This window comes from Macadamia integrifolia, unplaced genomic scaffold, assembly GCF_013358625.1.
Source record: "Macadamia integrifolia cultivar HAES 741 unplaced genomic scaffold, SCU_Mint_v3 scaffold31, whole genome shotgun sequence".
Taxonomy (NCBI): domain Eukaryota; kingdom Viridiplantae; phylum Streptophyta; class Magnoliopsida; order Proteales; family Proteaceae; genus Macadamia; species Macadamia integrifolia.
This window is the reverse complement of record NW_024869204.1, coordinates 704,398-721,337: the sequence shown is the minus strand read 5'-3', so window position 1 is coordinate 721,337 and position 16,940 is coordinate 704,398. Positions and strand designations below refer to the sequence as shown.

The following is a 16,940-nucleotide window of genomic DNA, read 5'->3' as shown; positions in this document are numbered from 1 at the left end:
TTGCTCTCCTTTCCTCTACTTCTCTTCTCTGGTGGTTCCAAGAGAAAAGTATCTTTAGGGTTTACAATACCCTTGGATTCAAAGGATTGTTATGTTTTGAGCGCAAATTCCTGTTTTACCCCTGCTTACTTAAGTGAGGCTCTTGATTCTATGCCTTTTGCTCAGAATCGATTCTGAATGTGAGACGCTTGCTTTTCATGTTCCAAAAAAGGGACTCCAAAAGCTAAAAAGTGCCCGGTTCATTTAAAAAAAATAAGAAATTGAACTGGGCTTACCATACAATATTTACCCCATTTATGTTTCAAAAAAAATGAAAAAACAACAGAATCAATTTTTAAGAACATTACAGTATAGAGTCTAAGTTATTCAACAAGATTCTGAGTTCAAAGACAATGCCGGATCGTTGTAGTACTGATCTACAAGAACAAATGAGATATCCAGAACTGCATTAACTATACAAGCATAAAACTAATGAGTCATACCATGAAGCTATGGGAAAAGGTTATTGAAGCCCGCCTAAGAGAGGAAACTAAGGCACCGTTTGATAACATTTTTGTTGTTTCTATTTTTATAAACAGTAGAAATGGCTTTTCACATCTCCGGAAACAAAAATGGATTTTTTGGTGTTTGATAAACTTGTTTCTCGAAACGTTTTTTGCAGACATGATGCCACTAAAAAACCCAATAGTATCATTGGATGCCCAAAAGGGAGAGAGTGTTTGGTTGCCTCTTTTTAGGTTTAAATAGTTGAGAGATTTATTGAGCACAACAACCTTTTTTTTCTCAAATTTGTTTCTAGAAATGACGAAACAAGTAGAACTTGTTTCGTCAAATTCATTTCTAGAATTGTAAATAGGCATAAATTTTAATTTATGATTGTAGAAACGAGTGAAATAGAACAACTTTATCAAATGCTTTTTAAGTTGTTTCTCCGTTTCTGGGAACAAGAAAACGCATAAATGATAGAAACAGAACGTTGTCAAATAGTGCCTAAGGTAACGGAGAATCAATTCGGATTTTTTCCAAGGAGATCCACGAGTGAAGCTATCTACCTCCTTCGGAGGTATATGAAAAATATTTAGAGCACACAACAAGGACCTCCATATAGTCTTTATTGACCTAAAGAAAACCTACGACAGAGTACCGAGAGAGCTCATTTGGCATGTCCTAGAGAAGAGAAGAGGCGTGAATAACTAGTTTCGATTGTGGATATTATTAAAGACATGCATGAGGGAGTGGTAACGAGGGTCAAAACGATAGAGGGACAAAGCAACGAATTCCTAGTTTCGATTGGGTTACATCAAGGATTAGCCCTAAGTCCTTATTTGTTTGCACTAATTATGGATGATCTAATCAAGCACATACAAGACCCAGTCCCATGGTGTATGCTATGCGTTGATGATATTGTTCTAATAGATGAAACAATGGAAAGGATTAATACTAAATTGGAGCTATGGATATCATGTTTAGAATCAAGAGGTTTCAGGATAAGTAGAACGAAGACAGGATACAGTGTTGTAACCCGACAGTCACAGAGGGGGAGTGAATCAGTGAGTCCAATTTCGATCCCCAAAAACTTGTCTAATGTCTAGCCAAGAAAAAACTGATATATCTGTCCCTGTTTGCAAATAGTCGTATGAACACTCAGCCTCTCATAGGCACTTTCAAGTGTGCACACCCATTTCACATTCCATGCACTTCAATATAAAATGCAAACAACAAGCACCCACAACACAGGGTTTTTACGAGGTTTAGCAATTTGCCTACATTCCCAGAGTAGTGCATGTAAAGGCTTCGTACCTACTCCATACACTACTTTTGATTGCACCCACACCCAATTTTATCAAGCCAAAGCTGAGATGGCACTCGTAATTCGGGTACAATGTGTAGCACCACTCCCGGTGCATAGCACCCACTAAGTACTCAATAAAGAATACAATAAATTTGGGCTTATATCAATGCCCTACAGTCAAGCTCTGCCTAGCATATACATCCACAACTAGCTAGCATACTTATAGTTCATCCCAACTAACCTAGCATGCATACATTCATCCATAACTAACCCTAACATACATACATGCATATAATGTAAATCAAATGTTAGAGAATCTCACAACCAATTGCCTGGGATGACTTGAAACTTGTACTGACAAGTTTGGTGCTCACACCTTCTCTCTCCTTAGCTTCTTGCTCTTCAAAGCAAACATATCATTGCTTTCTTCTCTTCCCCCTTGGCTTTGATTTAATGTATCATTAACACATCTCAACCACCTCTTTTACCCCCTTCAATGGCCTAAGAACATTTATCAAGTATTCATGTTCATTCAAGGACCAACAAAGAAGGGAAAAATTTTCTTGCCAAAACCGTAGTCTTCCTTCACTAAAAACTCATTTTTATTACTTTCATGGTGTAGGGCTTGGAAAAACAAAGAATTAGCAACTTGGTTCACCCAAATCGGAGTTAAAATGAAGGAGATATGACCATTTGAAGTTGGACCAATGAGATAGCCGGAAATAGAATCTTCGTAGGGGTGGCTTAGGCTACACTGGCAATGAGCGCAACTAGGGTGAAATATGTCCGTGGATCTCATCTAAAAGATCTTATAATCTATGCCGTCCGATTAAACCAACGAACAATAGATCTAAACCATTAGATTTGAATCTTACAAAGTCAAAGATGACGTCATCATGACATACGAGCTGACATTATCAGATGCGTTGTCGATCACTGATTGGTTGGTGTAGCAAGTTTCATGGTACCCTGTCGACTAACTTTAATAAAGCTCCATCGATCTTGACCATTGGATCGGAACCGATCTGATATGATTGGCTTAGATCAAGATATGAAGAATCTCTTTATAGATTCTATGCACATGCGCTACACACAATCAAGACTCAATATGGTGAGGCGCCATACCATGATGTCCGATGCACTTCACCAATGAGGATCTTCGCATAGGAATCTTAACCGTCTCGTCAACGCCTAAGTTCAGTAGATGTTAGATGAGGCCTACGTGGCTTCATCTGAACCCTCCATTGTACAACCCTATACTCTCTTTTATTATAATAAAGCCCCTGCCTCCATATATTTCAGTGCTAAAAGACCCCTTGCAACTCAGACCTTCAAAATCTTAAAATTACACAAAAGCCCTTCAAATTTTAAAAATAAATTCCAAAAAATCCACCCAACACCGAGAGCAATTGATGAATTTTCGATTTGGATTTTTGAACCGGCTTCACGGAAACACTTATAACTTTTTCATACGTTATTCGATCGAGATGAAACAAAGTGTGTTGGAACCGTAATTGGATGTTCTACGACTTTTCAGAAGATCTGATCATCTGAATCAATAATATAAAAAGATCAAAATGCCCCTAGACTTTTCTAATGATGCATCTTTCTCATACGAAATCGGAACGTGATGAAATCATAACAGTTAGAAAGATTGATTTTTGTCGTATCGTTAAATGGAGAAGACTTCCTTTAAAAAAAATTGATTCAATGTTGAAATTTCTCTTGACTGCCACAAATACCTTAACTTCTTCATACGGTATCAGAATGTGACGAAATCAAATGCACTAGACTAAGTAAATTACAATCTGTCTTTTTCATGAAGAAATGATCTTCGAAAAATATCATTTTCATTACCGAAAATACCCCCGAGTATAAATAGGCCAATTTTGTCAATTTTGACCTAGAAACCCGCACCACCTACTAAGGATGTATCAAACCACTCCATACATACCAAGCGGCTCTGTTATCTCATTGGTGACACTGGACACTATCATGTCATCATTTTCATCTATGTCACCTAAATTGGCCACGTCATCATCGCCACGTGGCCGGGTTGCCAACAAGGACAACCATAAAACAACAATCTCCCCCTTTGGAGTTGTTGGCAACCACCTCATCACTAATACACTCCAAAGCTTCGATGAGTAACTCTCTCCCCCTTTGACATTAAGTACAAAGGGTGGAACCAATGGAGTCCCCCTGAGTCCAATATGGGGGTAGTAACATCAAGCAACTTGCTCTCCCTCTCCCAATGCCACTAGTGCTTTGGAAGAACCACCACTCCCAGCTTCTGTCTGAGGAACTCAAACTGATCTTTGGGAAATGGTTTAGTGAAGATATTAGCCACCTGCTCTACTGTGGGAACAAACTACATCCTTACTTCACCTTCCATCACCTTGTCTCTTAAGAAATGATACTGGATAGCAATGTGCTTCGTTCTAGAATGCATCACCGGGTTCTTGGAGATGTTGATAGCACTAGTATTGTCACAATATAGTGGCATTGCCTGCTCAACCTCCACACTCAGATCCTTCAACATCTGTTTCATCCACAACACTTGTGTACAACAAGATGTAGCTGCAATGTATTATGCCTCTGCAATTGAAAGAGAGACTGACTCTTGCTTCTTACTATGCCATGCCACCAAGCTGCTCCCTAAATAGAATGCACCACCACTGGTACTCTTCCTATCATCCACACATCCAGCCCAATCTGCATCCGAAAAAGCTGACAAACTGAAGTTCTTGATCTTCAGATACCATAACCTAAACTCACTAGTTCATTTCAGATATCTGAAAATTCTCTTCACTACTACCATGTGTCTCTTTTGGTTCTGCTTGGAATCTCGCTACCATGCACACAGCTTATAAGATGTCAGGCCTTCTAGCTGTCAAATATAATAGGCTATCAATCATTGATCTATACAAGGTGTGGTCAACTGATGGAGAGTCATCTTCCTTGCTCAACTTACACCCAGTCATCATAGGTGTACTAACTGGCTTGCAATCCTCCATAGTGAATCTCTTCAACATCTCCCTCACATACTTGGACTGAGATATGAAGATAACTTTCTTCTTCTGACTGATCTGCAAACCCGAGAAGAATGATAGTTCACCTAATATGGACATCTCAAACTCATCTTGCATCCTCATTGCAAAATCTCTGCACAACTCATTTTTGTGACCCCCAAAGATGATATCATCTATATATACAACCACCACAAGCTGACTATTTTCTTCAGTTCTGATGTAGAGATTACTGTCCACTAAGCCTTTCTTGAAACCCAGCTTGCACAAATAAGAGTCCAATCTGGAGTACCATGCCCTTGGAGCTTGTTTCAAACCATACAATGCCTTCTTCAATCTACACATAAGAGTGGTGTCATCACTCAGCTGGAACCTATTAGGTTGCTCTATATAAACCTCCCCTTCCAAGTTTCCATTTAGAAAAGCTGATTTGACATCCATCTGATAGACCTTGAACCCTTGTACACTGACAAAGCCAAGAACATTCTGATAGCCTTAAGTCTTGCCACTGGAGCAAAGTTTCCTCAAAATCAATGCCTTCCACTTGATCATACCCTTTGCATACAAGTCTTTCTTTGTTCCTCACCAATTGACCATCTTCATTGAGTTTGTTTCTGAAAACCCATTTAGTACCAATCACATTCTTATCAACTGGCCTAGGGACTAGATCCCAAGTGTGATTCCTCTCTATTTGATCAAGTTCTTTATTCATGGCCTTCATCCAACTCTCATCATTGCTTACCTCATCAACAATTTTTAGTTTAATCTTTGAAAGAAGAGAGTAGGTGTTGGTCTTCATTCTTCTAGCCTGAACACCTACAGTGGGGTCGCCAATGATTAACTCATCTATTTTTTGCTGATCAACTCTATTATATCTCCTCTGCTCATATGAATCTACCTCAGCCTATTCAACATCAACCTCATCTTTGCTTTTGAGTCTACTATCAACCAGGTCATTCTCATCATCAAGATCTTTAAATTCTGGAAGTTCATTTCCTGAGTCTGAAGGAATATCCCTTTTTTCATCAACTGTGACATCAGCACTCTCTATAATTTTTTCAAGTCTATTGTTGTAGCATCTATAGGCCTTACTTGAAGTAGAATAGCCTAAAAATATACCCTCATCAGCCCTATCATCAAACTTACCCAAATCTTGTGTTCTTGATGTAACACTTGCTACCAAAGACCTTGAAGTGTCTTGCTGTAGCCCTTCTTCCAAACCAAATTTCATATAGAGTCTTGCTTTCATGAGGTCTCAACATACATCTATTATGGATGTACACTGCAGAGAACTGCCTCCTTCCAGAACTTTTTACCCATGTCATTCTCTGCCAACATTGTTCTAGCCATGTCTTGCATTGTTCTATTCTTTCTCTCTACAGCACCATTCTGTTGGGGTGTTATTGGAGCTAAAGTTTGTTTCCTAATACCATGCTCATAGCAGTATTCTTCAAAATCATCCCAACTGTACTCACCTCCTCTGTCAGATCTCAGACACTTTATCTTCTTCCCTGTCTGATTCTCAACTTGCTTCTTAAAGATCTTAAATCTTTCTAAAGCCTCTGACTTATGTTTCAAGAACATCACCCACACCATTCTTAAATGATCATCAACAAACAACATGATGTATCTCTCTCCTGAGGTGCTAGGTGTCCTCATAGGACCACATAGGTCTATGTGAATCAACTGCAATGGAGAACTGGAATAGTACTCCTTAGACTTGTAGGAGATTCTGGTTTGCTTTCCCTTCTGACAAGATGCACATATTGGATTGGAGAGCTTCTTCAACTCAGGAACATCTCTCACTGCCTTCTTCGAAGAAATCTTGGCAAGGTTCTTGAAACCAATATGCCCAAGTCTTCTGTGTCACAACCATGTCTTCTCATCTTTGCTGACTATGCAAGAATCTTTCTCTAACTCTGTCAAGGTGTATAAGTTCCCTGAAGTTCTCTGTCCAGTAGCTACAACATTTCCACTGCGTGATCTTCTTATCTCACACCTTTTACTAGTGAAAGTTACTTTATGCCCTTTGTCACAAATTTTACTAATGCTGAGAAGATTGTGTTTGAGCCCTTCAACATACAAGACATCAAGGGATTTCACTTTCCCATGGTTCAGACTTATGGATCCCTTCCCTGTAATTTTGGCACCATTGTTGTTGCCAAACTTCACAGATCCACCTTCAAAGTCATGTAATTGTTCAAACCTTTCCTTATCTCCTGTTATGTGGCTTGAGCAACCGCTATCAAGAATCCATGGAGTAAAGTCTCCTTGAGCCTTAAAAGCTTTATGAATAACAAATGTTGCTGCATCTTCTTCATCTTCTACTCTCTCTCTCTGAACCCAGGCTTTCTTGATAGATTGAGATTTCATTGCTTTCTTCTGTCTTCTATGTTTCTAAAAACTCTCTGCTTACCTCTGTTCTCCTTTCTTTGTACAGTTCTACAATTTCTTACAATATGTCTAAGGTTGTTGCATCTATAACATTCAACTGTTTCCTCCATAAGGGGTGCAAAAGGATTCCTGTCCACATAACTCCTTAGACCAATGTTGAACTTGCAATCTGAGATCTTGTGTCCAAAAGTGTTGCATTTATAGCAATAACCTTGAAAGGTGTGCCTCTGCATCACAGGTTCTATCTGCCATCTGTAAGGAGCTCTAAATTTGTCAAATGCTCTAGGTCTCTGTTGAGGACCTTGACTGTATCCATAGCTTTCTGCTCTCCTGCTTGGCCTTGCCAACTGTGGCTGTCTAGCATGGTTAGTCTTATAGAATATAAATGGATTTCCTCTTCTGATTGGACCAGTCTACACTCTATCTTTTTGTACTGCTCTATTGATATTGCCAACAGTAGCAACATGTGCCTTTCCTCTTTGAACATTCTTGTCATTGACTTTGATAGGATTATGTACTATTCCCTTACCATTTGCCTTGGTATTTTTTGAAGATTCCCCAACAAATCCAAGCCCAAACTTGATGTGAGTCGGTCTTTGAGCATTGATGATGTCATTAAGCTTCTTACTGCTAGGATGCTCTTTTGGAGTAGAGTCATCTTCAACATCTTCATTTTCTAAGTCTTCTCTCTCAATCTCAGTTCTCCCACAGTCTTCAACCTTAACCTTTAATAAGACTAACTCATCTGCATAACCATCAAATTGTGCAAGAATCTCATATTTCTCCTCTAGTTGTGCTTTCAAAGCCACTTTCTCTAACTCAAAAGTGTTGCAGTCAATGGTCTTCTGTGATAGTTGATACTTAAGATCATCTAAGGTATTCCTTAACTTTTTGGCTAGATCTTTCAACTCAAGGACTAATTGTTCTTGCCCTTTAAGGTCTTGAGTGACCTTTTTCACTTTCTTCCTTTCTCTTTTAAGCTCTCCAAGGGCAACTGTGAGTTCAGCCTCTATATGTGATTTTTCATCTTCCTCTTCTTCTTCTGTAAAATCTTCCTTGCTAAAAGAATCTTCTTTGTTTTCTTCCATATCTATTGAGACCATGAACTTAGCCTCATCATCTTCATCATTAAATGATTCTTCAGACTCTTCATTAGATGTGTCACTGCATTTCTTCGAAACCAAACTTTTCTTCTTGTCCTTGCCTTTCTTGTATCTGTTTGAGAAGAACTTCTTCTTTCCCTTGAAATGAATTTTCTTTTCACTTTCATCTTCATCACTTTCTATTTTTCCTTGGTTAGGACACTTGGCTGCAAAATGTCCAACCCTTCCACAGTTGAAGCATTTGAAAGGCAACTTGTCCTTGTATTTTCCTGTTCCCTTTTTCAATTTTCTAGTGAAATGAGCTGTAACCTCATCTCACTCTCATCAGTATCCGCCACAGACTGCTTCTTCTTCTCCTTGATTTTCAAGTTTTTCGTTGCCTTGAAAGCAGCTTGTTTGTCAGTGGACTTGCCCTTTTTCTATCTCATTTCAAAAGCTGTGAAAATGCCATGCACTTGATCAAGAGTGATAGTGTCTAGGTCCTTTGCCTCTTCAATAGCTGACACCTTTGAGTCATACTTGGGCAACAAAGATCTCAGGGTTTTCTGACAAATAACTGAATCCTCTGGATTGGCTCCCAGACCCCTAATAGAGTTGACCACTTCATTTACCCTGATCATATAGGTGTCAATATTCTCTCCCTCTTGTATTAGTAGACTTTCAAATTGGCCTTTGAATGTCTGAAGTTTTGATTTTCTTATCTTTTCATCTCCTTCATAAATACTCTTCAGTCTTCCCCAGATATCCTTGGCTGAGTCACAATCCATTACCTCAGCCATCGCACTCTTATCCAATGCTGAGAATATTGCACTCACAACCTTCTAATTGTAACAATAAGCCTTCTTAGCTTCATTATCAACCGGACCTCTTTCAGGTTCCTTGTACCCAATTAGAATTGATACCCAAACATCATAACGTAGTGAACCTAGGTACGACTACATTCTCCTCTTCCATAAGATAAAATCAGATCTATTAAACTTTGGTGCATGTCCTGAATAGCATTCACTGCTATACTGTCACTGCTACTGCCTCTGGATCACTCAGCTATTGATCAAACTATCACTAAGTATTAGCTCTGATACCAATTGTTGTAATCCGGCAGTCACTGAGAGGGGGTGAATCAGTGAGTCCAATTTCGATCCCTAAAAACCTATTTGATGTCTGGCCAAGAAAAACTTGATATACCTGTCCCTATTTACACACAGTCGTATGCACACTCAGCCTCTCATAGGCACTTCCAAGTGTGCACACCAATTCCACATTCTACGTACTTCAATATAAAATGCAAACAATAAGCACCCATAATACAAGGTTTTTACGAAGTTCGATAATTTGCCTACATCACCGGAGTAGTGCTTATAAAGGCTTCGTACCTACTCAATACACTATTTTTTATTGCACCCACAGTCAGGAGCACCCACAGCTAATTTTTTCAAGCCAAAGCTGAGATGGCACTCATAGTGCGGGTACAATCTGTAGCACCCATTACACAGGAGCACCCACTAAACACTCAATAAAGAATACAGTAAATTTGGGCTTAAATCAATGCCCTACAGTCAAGCTTTGCCTAGCATATACATCCACAACTAGCTAGTATGCTTACAGTTTTAATCAACAACTAACCTAGTATGTATACATTCATCCACAACTAACCCTAACGTACATACATGCATATATTGTAAATCAAATGTTAAAGAATCTCACAACCGATTGCCTAGGATGACTTGAAACTTATACTGACAAGTTTGGTGCTCACACCTTCTCTCTCCTTGGCTTCTTGCTCTTCAAAGCAAATACATCCTTGTTTTCTTCTCTTCCTCCTAGGCTTTAAGTTCATTAACACATCTCAACCACCTCTTTTACCTCCTTCAATGGCCTAAGAACATTTATCATCAAGTATTCATATTCATTCAAGGACCAACAAAGAAGGGAAAAATTTTCTTGCCAAAACCGTAGTCTTCCTTCACTAAAAACTCATTTTTATTACTTTCATGGTGTAGGGCTTGGAAAAACAAAGAATTAGCAACTTGGTTCACCCAAATCGGAGTTAAAATGAAGGAGATATGACCATTTGAAGTTGGACCAATGAGATAGCCGGAAATAGAATCTTCGTAGGGGTGGCTTAGGCTACACTGGCAATGAGCGCAACTAGGGTGAAATATGTCCGTGGATCTCATCTAAAAGATCTTATAATCTATGCCGTCCGATTAAACCAACGAACAATAGATCTAAACCATTAGATTTGAATCTTACAAAGTCAAAGATGACGTCATCATGACATACGAGCTGACATTGTCAGATGCGTTGTCGATCACCGATTGGTTGGTGTAGCAAGTTTCATGGTACCCTGTCGACTAACTTTAATAAAGCTCCATCGATCTTGACCATTGGATCGGAACCGATCTGATATGATTGGCTCATATCAAGATATGAAGAATCTCTTTATAGATTCTATGCACATGCGCTACACACAATCAAGACTCAATATGGTTAGGCACCACACCATGATGTCCGATGGACTTCACCAATGAGGATCTTCGTGTAGGAATCTTACCCATCTAGTCAACGCCTAAGTTCAGCAACCGTTAGATGAGAATAAGGCCTACATGGCTTCATTTGAACCCTCCATTGTACAACCCTATACTCTCTTTTATTACAATCAAGCCCCTGCCTCCATATATTTCAGTGCTTAAAGACCCCTGCAACTCAGACCTTCAAAATCTTAAAATTACACAAAAGCCCTTCAAATTTCAAAAATAAATTCTGAAAAATCCACCCAACACCGAGAGTAACTAATGAATTTTTGGTATAGATTTTCGAACTGGCGGAAACACTTATAACTTTTTCATACGATATCCGATCGAGATGAAACAAAATGCGTTGGAACCATAACTAGATGCTCTACGACTTTTCAGAAGATTCGATCATCTGACTCAGTAATGTAAAAAGACTAAAATGCCCCTTGACTTTTCTAATGACGCATCTTTCTCATACAGAATCAGAATGCGATGAAATTAAAACCGTTGGAAATATTGTATTTTTGTCATATCATTACATGAAGAACACTTCCTTTGAAAAAAAAATTCAATGCCGAAATTACCCTCAACTGCCACAAATGCCGTAACTTCTTCATACAATATCGGAATGTGATGAAATTAAATGCATTGGACTAAGTAAATTACAATCTATCTTTTTCATGAAGAAATGATCTTCCAAAAATATCATTTTCATTACCGAAAATTCTCTCAAGCATAAATAGGCTAATTTTACTAGTTTTGACCTAGAAATTCGCACCACCTACTAAGGATGTTTTAAACCACTCCATGCATACCAAGCGACTCTGTTATCTCATCGATGGCACTGAACACTACCGTGTCATCATTTTCATCCACATCACCCAAATTGGCCATGTCATCACTACCACGTGGCTGGGTTGCCAACAAGGACAACCATAAAACAACATATATGATGTGCCTCTTCAGCCAAACTAGTGGAGGTGATGGAGTGGTGAAACTTGGAGATCAGGAACTACCTGAGAGTGAATGTTTTAAATACCTGGGATCCATCATTAGCAAAGATGGTGATATAGAGAATGATGTTGCCCACAGAATTAAAGTGGGATGGATGAGATGGAGAGGTGCATCGGGAGTTTTATGTGACAAACGCATGCCTATGAAACTCAAGGGAAAATTTTATTGGACAGTTATACAACCGGTTATGACATATGGAGCGGAGTGTTGGGCTGTCAAGAAGAGTAATTTGAATAAACTGAATGTAGCGGAGATGAGAATGCTGAGGATGATATGCAGCAAGACCAAAAGAGATAGAGTAAGGAATGAGCGCATTAGAAGCAATGTGGGAGTCACCCCTATCCAAGATAAGCTCCGTGAGAACCGGTTGAGATGTATGGACATGTCCAACGGAGACCTATGGATGCCCCAGTGAGGAAGAGTGACCAGATTCAATTGGATGGAGCCAGAAGAGGTATGGGCAAGCCCAAAATGACTATTGATGAAGTTGTAAGAAATGATATGCATATGGTAGGATAAGATTATAGCATGACCATGGATAGAGTTCTATAGAGGACAAGGACCCGAGTTGTCGACCCCTCATAGAGGATGTTCCTGTGATGCCTTGACTTCTACGTTTACCTATTTTGTACCTCACCTCACTTTACTTATTTTGTCTCTTTATAACCCTATTCCTATTTCGGATCCATATAACCGACTCCATTAAACTGGGATAAGGTTATGATTGTCGTTGTTTGTTGTTGTTGTACTCGCAAATCTATTGACATCTTAGGGGGGTGTTAATAAGAAAATATATTATATGATATGATATGATATGATATATGTGTGTGTAGTTCTCACTAGGGGTGTCAATTCTAGTCCCATACTAGTTAGCCCGACTAAGAAAACCTGAGATTGGCCGGCCAATACCGTTTATCAGTCATGTTAAGCTCAAACTTAGACTAAATAATATTCAGTCATTCCCAGTGCATGGGTCCAGCCCGAAAGTCACTTGACCGAGACCGAATGCCTAATCCGGATTCCCTAAGAGCCCAATTAAGCCCGACTATTGCTGAATTGCTAGTTGTATATGAATTTGATTAATCAATCTAAACCTTTATCATCAATGAGTCCTTTTGCATTAGTCAAGTGTTCAATTCATACACCATTAAAGCCTTAATTTGAAATTGAAATATTTTATTAATACCCGTTTAAGGCTTGTTTAGAGAGGTGTATCAGTAGCTCATTTAAGGTATGTTCTGCCTGATTAAAGAGATTAAAGACTTGTACCTGACCTACTATTCATAAATGGAATTATGCGACTGATTACTTATACAGGTCATCCCTGTTGTAGGATCCCAAAGTGGGGTGACCGACTAGGCCCGACTGAAATCGGTCCGGATTGACTAGTTTACACCCCTCAATATCTCCCCAACTAACCTTTGTGAAATAGTTCTACCAAAAAAAAAAGAAAAAAAACTTTGTGAAATAGAAAGTTGATACAATAAGAGAAAGGTTGGCATTTTAACAAAAGGGAGTTTCTTCGGCCTTGTCCGCTATATCACTGCCCCAGTTGTGAGAGATCCCGAGCCCTACTTTATGAGAGAGCCTTAGCCGTGGCAAAAGCTCTTCTCAAGATCAGTCTTCTCTGTACGACAAGAAATATAACCCCTAAAGCTCCACTCAAAGTCTGAAACCCTAACCCTGCAAATGGATGCTATAAGAAAGCAACTCGATGTGCTCATGGGTGCGAACCGTAATGGCGACGTGAGAGAAGTGAATCGCAAGTACTACGACAGGGATGTCTGTCGTCTGTTCCTAGTTGGGCTTTGCCCGCACGAACTCTTCCAATTAACGGTACAACTCTCGCTTCCTTTCCCCCCTCCGCGTTTATTTCTTTCCCCTTTCTCCATTGTTTTGGTTATTCGCTTTTATCTATATGAAATTCTTCTTTTCCCTCAATATTTTGACGTTAAATCAAATTTATATGAATTATCTTCCCTAGTTTTCGAATCGTTCCTCAACTTCCATTCTTACTATGGGATCCTGCAATAGTAATTACGTGAACTTCTTCGGTCCCTAATCAAGCTCTTTTATCAGTAAATTTTGGTTGCATTATATTCGTGGGAGTTTTTTAGTTCCACAAAATATGGTGCTGTTAAGAATGTGTTGGTTTCATTTTTGAATTATTTTTGATAATATGTTTTGGTTAACACAAGTTTTGTTCTTCCAGTTTATTGTCTGAACCCTAATTGACAGCCCATTTTATTCCTGTAGACTCTTATTGCTGAATGATTTATGTGTAACTTTGAGCTATAATATTGATTTTTCTCTACTACCAGTAAGCTTGGTTTTATGTCTACTGTGGTATGTGGGTCTAACATCCATGTCATGTGTTCCTGAACTTTGTGTTTCCCTTTCTTTGACATGGTTGTACGAGTACGCTTTGAAACCTGGTGATGTATAGGAACAAATCTCTACAACCAAATACTCTAAAGACCTTAATTGTTATGCTGCACAAGATGATGTCTACCATCTTCTTTTAACCCACACTTGTGTTTTTGTGCTTTGGTATATATGCCTGGTAACCTTTATGTTTATTTGAATAAAACTCGTTATTGTGAGGGAAAAAAAATTCTACGATTATCTTTTGGGTTGGGAATTTGGTGTCTTAATTTAGTTTTTTAAATTGTCGTTGAGAATTAATCACAGTTCAATGAATTAGGATCTGATTGGCTGAATCGGCCACAGTCGATCCCGATTCCGGTCTATCTGATCCAGTGATTTTGGGATTTTTTGCTGATTAATTCCAATTCTTTGTAGAATATGGTCCATTCTTCCTGATTCGGCTTGGAATCAGATCCGAATCGGAAGCGATTGATCCCAGTCCCGATTCCGATTACTCGAACTGTGGTATTTATAGTTTCTGTATTGACTTATGGCTCTTGTTTTGATTTGTTTCAGAAAATGGATATGGGTCCATGTCCAAAGGTGCATTCATTACAGCTGAGAAAAGAGTATCCTTTTTACTCATACTGCACACATTATTTTGATCCCCCCCACCCCACCAAAAAAAAAAAAAGAAAAAAAAAAAAGAAAGAAGCTGCTCTTTATATATTTTGTTTTTCTATTGTGGCAAGTTCTTCAAATGAGGGCCATGATTTTCTGGTTCTCTGAATAACAACTTTTCATTGTGACTTTGCAGTGGACACTGTTGTCACGACTTTGTGGTCTTAGCTACAATAAAACTACTTTAAGCATATGTCAGGACATGGGAAAAGAAAACAAGTTAAACTTACTGTTTCTTGTGCATTTTTTTAATCCATGATCCTTCCTGAACCTCTATAGATATGAAGAGGCCAAAGCAAAAGGTACTGATAACTATGACAGAGATTTAGAGGATGTTATAGACAGGCTTATTGTTGAGTGTGATCGGAAAATTACAAGAGCTCTTAAGCGCCTAGAGGATGAGGATGCAAAAGCTGCCATCGCTATTTCTGTTTCTGAGGTGACCCAGGTAAATGGTTATGATTCTATGAGGCCATATGTCAGCTGCATTTGAATTTATTTGTGATTTTTTGTATATGAAATTTAATTTTCTGTTGATACTGCAGTCGCCTGAGGTCCTGGAGTTGTCAAAGCAAATCAAAGAAAAGTTGAAGGAAGTCGATCAGCTTGGTAAGATTGCCCTCATAAACTAGCTGTGCGCTTCGTTGGTCTGTTGTTACAAACATTTGCTACTGGGAGATGATGTATTTTGTTTAAGTGCATTATTCATTTTGCCACTGAGTAGAGAACACCTTGCTTTATTATTTTTTTTTTTTTTATTTTTTTTTTTATAATTCATTTCTTGAAATCTAATATCGGTAAATGTTGCACGGTTGAAGTTCCCTCCCCCCGTTGAAGTTCCCTCCCCCCCCCCTAGTGCTTCTAGCTATGGTTTGTTATCACTTCTGGGTACTATCTGTTGTCATCATTTTGTGTTCATTGATGTGCTCCTTTGACTCTTGAGGGTTGTTGAAATAGTGAAATCAGTTGTTCCTCCTCCCATCATAATCCTTTGAGAAGTTCAGCTTAGACCTTTTAATGGGATACTTTGGTGTATTGATCAATGCTGTATTGATATTTCATTTGTGTTTTGCAAGTTTGCAAACAGTTTATGCTGATAATTTTTCTTTTATATATGTTAAGATTTTCATGTTGATTCTTTTTCTCACCTAGTTGAATATTTCTCAATGTTCCATCAAGGCTTTTAGTTGACAAAATAAATGATCATTTGGGTCTTCCACTCTGTGAGGGTTTGGATGTATTGGTAGAAGTTAGCGATGTGTGACATGGACAATGTTGGTTTGTAGATCTTGAAGGCAAAACAGAGGCTAAGATTCGGGCTCTGGAAGTGGTGGAAGACCTCAGAGCTAAACGAGCAGATAAACAGGTATTATTTGCATCTTTTTCTTTTACTAGCTTTAGCTGTCTTTCTTTGGACTTCTGTTGGAGTGTTATTTTTAGTTTGGTCATATTGATTCTAGTTTAAGTTGCTGGTTTTTCTGCTCTTAGAAGTGGTTGCATGTCTTAATTTCCAATTTCAGTCTATGCTTCTTTTGGATGCCTTCAACAAGGATAGAGCTTCTCTACCACAACCACTTCCAAACCCTCCATCATTGGCTCCATTGCCTGTACTTGCTCCTCCAGATCCACGTACACAGGAAATGATTAATGAGAAGCTGAAGAAGGCAGAGGATCTTGGTAAGTGTTCTATCAGACGCACTTCTCAGACTGGTTGGAAGTTGCATGCAAAGTAAAGCTTTTGCCCTATTAAGAATTTTGGTTTTTGTTCCTCATTATTAACTCTTTCAAATAAAGTGTTATCCCAGGATTTCAGCAACTGGATCCATTCTTGTTTGTTTAATATACTATATAGATAAAAACACTTTCAACTCCCTAAACCTTTGACCAAGCCAAACTGGTCCCCTGTGAACCCTCACAGTCTCACCCATGGCCTAATCTTTCATGTGACCAACCAGAGAAAGACATTAAAACACACCCAAAATCTTCATTGAAACTAGTGACTCCCCAGCTCCACTCTTTATATGTGCCTTCTCAAAAATCATTT

General features: G+C 38.8%; 1 protein-coding gene across 1 annotated transcript in view; it reads left to right on the top strand.

Annotated features, from left to right (window-relative positions):
* Nucleotides 1-13,334: 13,334 nt before the first annotated feature.
* Nucleotides 13,335-16,940, top strand: part of LOC122067748 (putative RNA-binding protein Luc7-like 2) — a 40,886-nt gene continuing 37,280 nt past the window's right edge. Inside the window, exons 1-6 of the mRNA XM_042631588.1 lie at nucleotides 13,335-13,684; nucleotides 14,792-14,844; nucleotides 15,176-15,344; nucleotides 15,442-15,505; nucleotides 16,183-16,262; nucleotides 16,417-16,573. Of these exons, the coding sequence (XP_042487522.1) occupies nucleotides 13,538-13,684; nucleotides 14,792-14,844; nucleotides 15,176-15,344; nucleotides 15,442-15,505; nucleotides 16,183-16,262; nucleotides 16,417-16,573 (670 nt within the window). The 5' untranslated portion in view covers nucleotides 13,335-13,537. The remainder of the gene's footprint in view (nucleotides 13,685-14,791; nucleotides 14,845-15,175; nucleotides 15,345-15,441; nucleotides 15,506-16,182; nucleotides 16,263-16,416; nucleotides 16,574-16,940) is intronic.